Source organism: Bidens hawaiensis, unplaced genomic scaffold (assembly GCF_021521415.1).
Source record: "Bidens hawaiensis isolate Kalapana, Puna unplaced genomic scaffold, B.hawaiensis_p1.1 tig00001179_1, whole genome shotgun sequence".
Taxonomy (NCBI): Eukaryota; Viridiplantae; Streptophyta; class Magnoliopsida; order Asterales; family Asteraceae; genus Bidens; species Bidens hawaiensis.
Window position 1 is genome coordinate 3,177,966 of NW_027491068.1, and position 11,483 is coordinate 3,189,448.

The 11,483-nt window shown below is 34.8% G+C and overlaps 1 protein-coding gene across 1 annotated transcript; it reads right to left on the bottom strand.

Annotated features, from left to right (window-relative positions):
- Nucleotides 1-2,235: 2,235 nt before the first annotated feature.
- On the bottom strand, nucleotides 2,236-5,351 carry LOC143562806 (abscisic acid 8'-hydroxylase CYP707A2-like). Its single transcript, XM_077050511.1, has 7 exons — nucleotides 4,919-5,351; nucleotides 4,507-4,825; nucleotides 3,965-4,351; nucleotides 3,712-3,874; nucleotides 3,519-3,625; nucleotides 3,219-3,337; nucleotides 2,236-3,054 (listed from the first exon to the last, which is right to left on the bottom strand). Exons 1-7 carry the CDS (start codon nucleotides 5,107-5,109, stop codon nucleotides 2,955-2,957), a joined length of 1,386 nt encoding a protein of 461 aa, XP_076906626.1. The 5' UTR covers nucleotides 5,110-5,351; the 3' UTR covers nucleotides 2,236-2,954.
- Nucleotides 5,352-11,483: the final 6,132 nt, after the last annotated feature.

Below are 11,483 nucleotides of genomic sequence, written 5' to 3' on the forward strand. Positions count from 1 at the left end.
TTCCTCTAAATATACGTGTCTCACGCCGAACGAACAGGATAAACAACTAGTTATACATTATAAAACTTTATGTTGATATGCCATACTGAATTTGCAAATTTAATATATATGTTTGTAACAAATATATAAAACTTCTTTAAAAAGTTGCAAATTGTTAAAAAAAATTAAAAAAACAAGTCATACGATCGTATAGTATCCATACTATCGTATAGAATGTTTCTGGATAGCAGACAAAGCCTGCGAGAATCTGACAAAAGCTGAAGTCCTATACGATCGTATAGGACCCATACGATCGTATGTGTTCCAAGGATGTGTGAATAAGTTAAAGGGTGTGTGAATAACCAAAGCCTTTGAAAAAAGGCGGTGGAGAGAGGTTTGGTGTGATGTCGGCTTATTAAAGCATATAAAGTAAATTGAGTTAGGAAGATGCCTCAAAAATAATTGCTCTAATGATTGAAAAGAAAGAGTATATATTATGTTGTTTGGTCAATCTGAGTCATAAAAACTATGTAGGTGAATCTTTTCTTTTTTTCTTTTGAATGGCTAACAACTTTTCATTCAAAACACTAGCCAAAGGCTAGCCACAACAATTCAAGATGCATAGGTGAATAAAATACATGGTAATTATGTTACATTTTAGAAAAAAAAAATGGTTTGATTTGAGTAGCTTTTACTTGTTTATAGATTTATTTGTTCTATATGAACCAACACCATCTAGGGGTGTGTTTTTTAACCGAACCTGAATAAGGATCCTATCCGTAGCGCCCCAACACCCAAATAGCCCAACCCGAATTCACCCGAACCGTTTAAACTCCTAACCTGAACCCGAGATAAAATATCTGGGTCGATATTTGGGTTGAAATACCCAAATTCGGGTTGAACCGAATAACCCGAATTATAGTACATCGATGCATGTATCCCTAATATTTATAGGATAGTTTAGCAGTGAAGTAACGTAGTGACCTTATGTATTCTTGTTCGGTTGTTCTCAAGACTCCAATTAATATTGGACTTATCACATCCCAGTGTATTAATTGCCATATAGCATGTTGAGAAGTATCTTCAATTCAAACACTGAAATAGCATAGTATTTAAATAAATATGTTTTGAGCATGTTTCTTCAATCTACACACGTACTGATCCACAAGTTACAACACTCCATCATCCCGTCTAATGCATGCTTGTATGATAAATTTCATGTTATGCTAAATAATATATATGTTATTCTTGAATATAATTGTATATTATGGTTTTATAACGGCTTGGAAGATGGTTTTTTAATTTATGATACTGTTAAAGGCGGATAATTTTTTTAATTGGTTAAATCCAAACTGAATTTACCCAACCTGTTACCGTATACCGAACAAACCGAACTTATTTGGGTCGGTTTTTGGGTCAATTTTTTTAAGCTCAAACCCGAGCAACCCGAATAAATAACCCGAAGAACATCCCTAACACCACCCATTGGTCATAGTCTATCGCCACCGCCGCCAACCGGTCGTTGTCAATACAACGACACCACTGTCACCGCCACCACCTCTAGTGTCATCACAATCGTTTCCGACATAACACATCGTTTTGTCACCGCCCATGGATGCCAATAGCTATAACACATATGCATATACTTATAATCTCATTTTGATATACATTTTGTTTCAAAAAAAGACTGAGTTCAATCGGCTCCATCTTAGGGGCTGTTTGTTTACATCTGAATGGAACCATTCAGATGTAAACATCTGATTCATTCAAACTTCACACTGTTTGGTTCCAAACAGAAAAACATCTGAATGGTTAAAATTAGGTCTGAATCATTCAAACTTATTGTTGTTGCTGAATGAGACAGAGACTCATTCAGATCTGAATGAATCAAACAGCCCTTAGTTAAAACAACTTTTACCAAACCAAGTTAACACCTTTCAACAACCTATTTTGACATGAGCCGGACAAATAGTTTTCTTAACCAACTTGTTTTGACCAGAATAAATTTCTGACTTTTTACATGACCTGATATGATTTATTATATGAACGCCTTTTTCGCTATGATTAGTGAAATTATTCTTCATTTTAATCTTTCTTCTTTAAAATCGTTTTATGCAACAATTGGGATTATATGCATGATTTGAGGGGATATCAGTTTAAGCTTTAAAATAGGATTGGAGATATGAAGGCACAATTGCTTGAGCTTATGTGATTCTAGATTTGGAACATGACCATGGCTAACAAGCCCTTGCTACGGTCCCAAATTCTAAAGGATATCAATTAGTTTTTCGCAGCAACGATTTTCTTGCCAAAGTGACACAAATTACCTATTTTTCCTATCAAATAAACCGATGCCACAGCCCACCGGCTTCTAACCTATGTTCAAAATCAAAACATAGAGATTTTAGTCCCATAAAGATATACATAAACCTTATCAATTCCTTGTATTTTGCTATTTTCTAAAACATTAGTGATGGTAGTGTGTATAGTTTGGGATCCGAAAGGTGAGTACAATAAGGTTGAAGAGAAAAAATAAGAAAGCAAATAGAGTAAATGAGTAATGAATGGATTAATATTATTATTGCCTTGCGGACTTCATCCAAAAACAAATCAATAACATCTCCTAAATCGATAATGGCCTAGATATGCTACAATTGATCCTCCTACTTTTTGATTATCACAAAACCATCACAAATCTTTTTCTCTATCTTCTCCTTTGATTGAGGAAACTCTTGTGTATGTACAATTCCATGTCCTTTTGAGTCTTCCTCGGCAATATGTATTCTCTTGCATGATGATTCTTTTATCCTCTTCTTTGACCAAAAAAATCAAGCATGATTAAATATTTTATAACAATGCATAATTTATCATTCTTTGAAACCCGATCAGCTCCCGGATTCAGATCACGAATACCGAATCCATCTTAACCGTGCACACCCTTTGAGCATTAGAGGTCTTATCTTGGCCCTTTCTTTTTATAACTGATTTCTAAGGGAAAGTCTTATTGGCAAACCATTTTGAGGAAGGGCAAACGGCGCATAATGAATTTCATTCTGAGGGCCTACCATCGACCACCTACACAATATAACAAACCGTTTTAATCAAAACTTAGAAAATATTGATATGATTTTTATTATGTGTTATCATATATAAATTGGTACCCCATTGAAAGATAATCATGCATATAATAATGTTGTAGAAAACTTTAACGTGTTAAGAATTGTGTGCATTTCACCAACCTGTACTTTGTGGTCATGTGATGTATGAGCACTAATATCTCCAGCTTTGCTAGCTCATTCCCTGGACATGAGTGGACCCCATTTCCAAATGGCATAAATGTATTGGGCTTTGGTGCCACCTGCCAAATCAAATCATATTTAATTTTAGAGGAAAGTATATAAAGAATGTGTCACATTAATCTCATGAACAAATAAGATAAATTATTTTAATTTAAATAGTTTTTGAAAAATTTCATATAAATCTCTCTATATTTTCATAATTTCATATATACAAAATCAAAATTAAAATATCAAATATACCTCAAATCTTGACGGGTCAAACTTCTCCGGGTTGGTGAAATTTTCCGGACTATGATGAATGTTTCTAAAGAGTGGCAATACCTTCCATCCTTTGGGAATCAAGTACCCTGGGAAATCAATTTTGAAAGTTGTTTTAGATCAACAATATATGCATATTCAAAAGGTAAAAGAAATATTTATATATAAAACAAACCTTCAAATTCAACATCTTCAACAGCTTCTCTAAAAGTAAAAGACAAGATTGAAGCAACTCTAAGTGTCTCTTGGATGACCCTTGAAGTTATTGGCATCTTCTTGGTATCTACCCAAGTCAAACCTTTGTCATCTTTCTCTTTCATTATCCCCTCTTGTTCTTCCTAAAAAGTCAACCATATAATATAATCTTGATTACAATACATTAAGCTTTGATTTAAATTATGAAATGGGAATGAAAAATGAACTCTTACTGTGACAGCTTGCAAGACAGTGGGATTTTCAGCCAAGTATTTGATAATCCATGTTATGACACTAGCAGTTGTGTCCCGAGCTGCGAATATCACACCGATGATGTTATCGGCAATTTGTTCATCGGAGAGTCCCTCTTTCTCTTCCATGAAAGAACCTAATAAATCATTGTGTTCTTTCTTGTTTTCTCTTCTTAAAGATAGAATTTTGGCTAAGATTTGAGCTAATTCTTTCCTTGCCTTCATTGATTTGTGAAAAAGCGTTCCCGGGAGGTTAATCGGCATCGAATTGTACCCTTTTTCAAGAATGTAATAACATCTCTTGAGATCTTCCCTATAGAGCACCTCATCCTTTCCAAATATGGAAAGCAATGCCACATTGAATGTGAACTGCAACACAACAATGTTGTTATTATTAGACTAGTTATATAATTATCATATCTAAAACGTGTTATTTCTATTAGACTAGTTATAAAATTAACAAATATAGAATGTATTCAAGTGTAATATTATTCTTCGTGCCAGAAAACAGTGTGGTAACTTACTGTTTTCATTTCTTGAAAAGTATTGACAAGTCGATTTTCACATGACCGTAGAGAATCGACTGCAATTGAGTCGATGTCAGGTACGATATTTTTAACGGATTCCGGGGTGAATGCGCGGAGAACGAGGCGTCTTAACTTGAAATGGTAATCCCCTTGGTGGAAGAAAATGGCTTGTTTGCCCAACATTCTTTCTTTGCTAGCAGGAAATGTAGGCTTAAATAAATGAGCTTTTGTTACAAGCACAAGCTTAGCAGCAGCCGGGCTCGAAATCATGACACACCGGCAACCCAACACATGGGTTTTAAAGATCGAACCGTACCTAAATAAAAAAAACAACAAATTTTGTAATTATTCAACAATTTGATCAAGAAACTGTTTTAAATAAATTGAAGTTTAAAAACAATAAACTAACTTTTTGACTTTGGAGGCAAAGAAAACATTCGGGTTTTGTGAGTAAAGTTGAAAGGTTTCACCAATATACGGCCACCCGAGTGTACCGGGTGGAAGAGGGAGGTATTTTCCTCGGCCATGGACCGCGGAGGTAAATAGAAAGAGTGTGGCAAGAAGGAACAATAAAGAAAATGAGATGGTAATAAATTCCATCTGTGTTATGTTTATGTTTATGTGTTGTATATTAATATGTGTTTTGATACTTGGGTAGAAGTTGGAAGTGAGGGTATATATAAGTAAGCTTAGTGTAGAGTAGGGTGGGGGGATGGTACACCAGACAGCTAGATGCGCATACACAGGATGTGGATGGGGAGAGAAGGAGGTAGGCAAGTGTTGCCTGTGTTTGAATTTTTAAATTGAATAACTTTTTGGTTATTGTAAAATAATGTATCAAGTTAATCGGGTGTTCATCGAATCAGATTTTTTAGGGTAATATTTTAAATGGTATTAGCTTGGTGGTAACGATGTCTATTTAAAAAAGTCACTTAATCAACATTTTCTTACCCAAGTTCAATCCTAGAATAGTGTGTTCTGATCATCTCAAATCGGTTTTTTGAGTTATTTATCTTATGTGAATATGTTTCGTTTAGTTGGGATTTTTTTAAATGAACTAGAACTTGAAAACTGTATTTGAGTTATACGTTCGTGTGGGTTGGTTCAGTTTAAACCTTTACTAGATTCGAAAATAACATACGTAATTCAAATATTATCTCTAATCTGGAATAATTCGTAATTATGATAGTGTTTGAGTGATACAAATGTTATGTGTTAGTCATTAGAATATTTAACTTCTTACGTATCAACTATGTTACCTGAAGCCTAGGAGAGTAATGAAAACAACTTCTTGGAAAAATATAGGAAAAAGATGTATATATCTGACTCACATAATTCGGTTTTTGACCGTTTTTTTCTATTTGGGTTTGTGCCTGAATCCAACCCGGAGCCGGGACTATATCTCCTCAATGTTCTTTAATGTTTTTAATAGAATATTATGGACACGCTAGTATTGATCTCTCTATATATAATATCTTTATGAGATTAAAATTGAATATATTGTATAGAGAACAAAAAATTGGCGTGTTGGGTTGGCTTCGAGACCAAACAAGTGTCCCTTGTCTCTCTGTCCTACCAATCAAACCCACTCCGTACACTTTTTTCTTAACACATTTTTGAAAGTAATTAACTGTGTTAAAAAATTATTATTAAAAGTATTGTTTACTTTCTCTTAACAAACCAATGATACTTCCTTTTATTTCTCTTTTTAACCATCATATTCAGAATTTTTTTTCAACCAACCAATTACTCTTTTTATTATATAAATTGGACTATGATTTAACTATTAAATATACAATATACGAGACAAGGGTAATTAAGACATTTTATGTTTTAAAATTTTTACAAGTGTTACATGTTTAAAAATGGATAAACTTGTCTTTTAAACATAATTTACTCAACTTACAAGCTTGTCTCTAATCATGTTATGTTTTTTTAATTTTTATCGTAAACCAACTTCCCACTCACGGTTTTTAAATGACCATAATGTTTTCATACGTTAATATTTTTGTAAAAACAAATTACAACATAAAAACGAACACTTTATTATCTTTAATTTGAGTATAATATTGTTATAATATTTTCAGTTTAAAAAAAATAATATGTTGCATAGGGTGTTCAATGATGGTTTTAATGGTTTAAGTTAAACTTGGGAGCCAACCGTTAGTACCGATTTTTTGTCGTCCAAAACAAAAACTAAATCACTGAAATTGAAACAAAAATCGTTACTAACAATCTGATTCCAGTTTGGTTTCACATTTAAGCTTTGATATAAAATTTAGTTTAAAATGGTTATTAATTTAACTATACAATCACTTATAACTAAACACCAACAAAAAATGATGCCTAAGTAAACCATAACATGAAAAATGATAATTTTAGTCACATAAATGGTAAACATTAATGGGGGAAATAATAAGAACAAAGAGTTAAAAAAAATTATATTGGAAATAGGTTAATTTAAAGTTTAGTTGTATTAAAAAATATTTTGTTCAAATATTATATTTAAACTATATTTAATATATGTAACAAAACATATCTAATACTACATAATAAAAAAGATTAACATGCATTCAACATTTACATTTTGGTTTAGTTTCATATGGCCGGTTTCTAGTATAAACAACGAACCAAATTGTTCACTTTGGTTTGAAAATTTTAAAACCAACCGACCGAAAGTAAAAAAAAATCAAAAACAATTGTGAAACCTAACGGATGACCATGTTAAACGGTTTCAAGGTTTTAAAATGAATCATGAGCACTCATAATTTTTACGTAATTAACAGTGTATGCGTTCAAACACCCTCTGCATCGCACGAGCATCCGTCTAAGTTAACAGTTATATATGATTGTTTTAAAACTCTCTTTTAAGTACGCTACAAACGAATATAAACATGCCATATTTGTTCGTGTAGTGATGAATTCATTATTTTTTTTCAGCGAACAACAAGAAATATGTTAGGGTCAACAAATATACATATATATAGATATATATATATATATATATATAGGATTGATTTCTTTTAAGAACCGCTTTGAGCTTTAAGAACTAGAAAGAACTTAATGTAACAAATTGTTTTTTTGAATTTTTTTTTACATATGTGTAATACGTAAGTGTAAGTAATGTACAAAAAATTACCGTAATTTTTTACACACCTACTCAATTTTTTACACATGTGTAACTAAAGTTTAAACTTGTGTAATTATCAAAAATACTTATTTTCTTTCCTGATTCATTTTTTAATCAAATTTAATCTCAGCCACATATTCAAACTCATTTAATTAAATATGTGGTCTAAAATTGAGTTCTTAAAGTTCTTAAAAATCATCAAGTTCTCAAAATATCCCTCCCCTATATATATATATATATATTTATATATATATATATATTATTTCAAAAATAACTATACTAAAGTACTAAACAACCTCCACTAATGAGAAACTAAATAGGACGAAACACAACCCAATAGAAACATGACACATTACAAGAGATTCACAAAGGCAAGAGCATGACTACAAGATTAAAAAAATAAAAAAAAAACACGAAAATAACATGGGTCAAAATATAACAGGAGGACAAGAAAGAATGAGACGAGAATAATCTCCATGGACCGACCTAACCACCCACGCAACCACAAATACTAAGAGATCTGACCGGAATCTAATATCTTCAAATTTCCACACATTGAATATTGGTCTCATTTATGTCACTTTTAGTTGTATCTCGTCCTTTTAAAGCAAACCCTAAAGAAATGATATATTTTTTCTCTACCGAAAGTTCTCCATATCATTAAGTCCATAAGGAAATATTCAATCAACTAGCGTAACTGTCTGAGGAAAAGGGACCTTAAAGTTTCCCGTGGGGTTTTCAATATCATTAAATCTTGACTCCCAACTACGATATACTGTTTTTTAACTTCCACTAGTATAGGTGTAGAAAGTTTAGACAATGAAGCAGGCACCTTCATGACACTACCCTCGGAATGCACACAGGGGCGTAGACAACTTTTGGGGAATAGGTTCGGCTGAACCCGTACAATTTTTTTTAGTGTTATATATTCATGTATTTTGTCATCGTATTCGTAGAAATTTCGATATCGAACCCGTAGAAAACTCAAACTTAAGTAATAGACAATTGGTCACCCCTTTCTTCCGAACCCATATGAAAAACTTTCTGGCTACACCACTGAATGAACATAAATTTTCTGATGGTTTTTCATTTGCAGTACTACCCTAGACACCATCAGTATTCAACATGTTAAATTAATGTTGACTTAGGAAACAAGTTGTACGAGAAAGTGGGAGAAGTAGTTGGAAGTTACTTGAAAGAGTAAATGGAGAACATGGGGTTCATGCTATGCTACGTGGGTTATTTACAATTTGTTTTTTTATCTATTTAAGTGATAGGCTAGTTTGTTTTTTATCAATTACTTTTCATTCACAGTTCTTTCATTTCCTCTTTGTAACTAGTTGTTTTTGAAGTTCAATATAAATCAGAAAATTGTCCCAAAATCTCTCTTGTTCTTCTCTGATTACCCCAAACATTTGGTATCAGAGCGTTCAAGGTTTGTGTATGCCAAAATATCTTAGATTTAACAACATGCCTGTCGTCGCTACAACCTCAACACCCCGAAAGAAACAAGTTACGTATCCCTTCAAATCCCAACGTTAACGGCGAGCAATTACACCACGTGGGCGATCAAGATGGAGGCTGTGATGGATGCCCATGGTCTGTGGGAATCCATTGAGCCATCGGTCGATACAGTAGATGACGAAAAGAAGAATAAAACCGCTTGTGCCTTCATTTTTCAAGCGATCCCGGAGGATGTCTTGTTGCAGGTGGAAAAGAAAAGGACAGCAAAGGAAATCTGGGACTCATTAAAAACCCGGTACTTGGGTGCCGAAAGAGTGCAGAGAGTACGTTTACATACTCTCAAGCGGGAGTTTGATTCGTTAAAGATGAAGGACGACGAGAGTATCGATGCGTTCCCCGGGAAGTTGAGTGGGATGATCTCAAGGTACAGTAGCCTTGCGGAGACTCTTGAAGAAGACGTGTTGGTTAGAAAGTTGTTTGATTCGGTTCCGGAGAAGTATTTTCAATTGGTTGCATCCATAGAACAGTGTTCGGATATAGGTTCGATGTTGTTCGATGAAGCGATCGGGCGATTGAAGGCATATGAAGATCGTTTGAACCAACGAAAAGGAAACGTAATCAGCGATAACACCTTGTTATTCACCCGTAGTGATTGACAACAAAGTTACTGGGGAACCGGGAGAGGTTTCCAGCATGGAGGAAGATGCCGAGGTTCGTATCAAGATCGAGGTGGTCGAAACGGGTCACGTGGCAGAGGTTCAAGTCGTGGTAGAGGAGGACGCTGGGGTGGCGGTTCTCACCATGAAAATGAAAATAGGAAGGGGCGAGATAAGAAATATGTCAAGTGTTTCAAATGTGAGCAACTGGGACACTATGCTTCTGAGTGTCCAGGAGGGAATGAAAAGAAGAATGAGGCAAATTTGGTTAAGGAAGAAGAAGATGAAAAATCCCTTATGTTGAGCATTTGTGGTGAAAAAGTACCAAAATTGGTGTTACTTAATGAAGAAAAGGTGTTTCCATGCACACATGAAGACCAGACTAAAGTTAATTATGAGGTATGGTACCTTGACAACGGTGCCAGTAATCATATGACGGGGGTCAAAGATTTTTTTTCGGAATTGGATGATAAAGTAACGGGGCAAGTCAGTTTTGGAGACGGATCAAAGGTTCATATTGAAGGCAAGGGTAAGATTTTGTTTGAATGCAAAAATGGTGATCAACTTTTGATTCCAGATGTGTATTTTATCCCGTCTTTAAGAAGCAATATCTTGAGCATGGGACAATTGACCGAAGAGGGATATGGGGTTGGAATGAAGAACGAATTTCTAAGGGTTTACAATGAGTCCGGGAAGCTGTTAATGAAGGTGGAGCGCTCGAAAAATAGGTTGTATAAGATCGGGTTAAAGACAACTTGCCCGATTTTCCTAGAAGCTAAAATTGATGATGAAGCCTGGCTTTGGCATGCTCGAATGGGGAATGTGAATTTTCGTGATATGGAGATGATGGTCAAAAGGGGTTTGGTAAAAGGTGTACCGAAGGTATCACACCCTGCTCAAGTTTGTGAGGGATGTTTGGTGGCAAAGCAGACACGGGACCCATTCCTGTATGAAGCTGAGTGGTGAGCCGATAAGCCACTCGAACTTGTTCATGCTGATTTGTGCGGGTCAATATTACCACAAACATTGGGAGGTATCGATACTTTATGCTAATTGTTGATGATTATTGTCGATACATGTGGGTTTATATGATAAAAACGAAGGATGAAGCTATGTCGGTGTTCAAGCAATTCAAGGTAGAGGTCGAAAACGAAAGTACACACAAAGTAAAGATGCTCAGAACTGATCGAGGAAGTGAGTTCACCTCACATCAGTTTAACCAATTTTGCCAACAGGAGGGTATTCGAAGGCAATTAACGGCACCGTATACCCCACAACAGAATGGTGTTGTGGAGCGCCGTAATCGTACTATACTCGGGGCAACCAGGTCACTGTAGAAGACGATGAAGGTGCCGGAGGTATTATGGGGGGAAGCGGTACGACTTGCCGTTTATCTCCTTAATCGAATGTCTACAAAATCGGTGAAAAACATGACGCCATATGAAGGATGGAAAGGTAGAAAACCAACACTTCATCACTTAAAAGTGTTTGGTTGTATTGCATATGTGAAGAATCCCTCAGGTCATACCACGAAGCTCGATGACAGAAGTATTGCAATGATATATTTGGGAGTTGAAAAAAGAAGTAAGGCTTACCGATTATTTAACCCTATAAACCAAAAGATTGTTATTTCTCATGATGTTAAGTTTAATGAGAAAAGGATTTGGGCCTGGAGTGGTGCCCAAAACGAGCAGAGTGGGCCCAGCCCAAACTCAAACTGGGTC

Bases quoted from the DNA above. Each gene is read 5' to 3' on its own strand.
- LOC143562806 (XM_077050511.1), bottom strand. From the start codon at position 5,109: ATGGAATTTATTACCATCTCATTTTCTTTATTGTTCCTTCTTGCCACA. The intron at 4,826-4,918 runs GTTAGTTTATTG...TTTTTTATTTAG, and splicing joins TTTGCCTCCAAAGTCAAAAA to GTACGGTTCGATCTTTAAAA. The intron at 4,352-4,506 runs GTAAGTTACCAC...GTTGTGTTGCAG, and splicing joins CTTTTCAAGAAATGAAAACA to TTCACATTCAATGTGGCATT.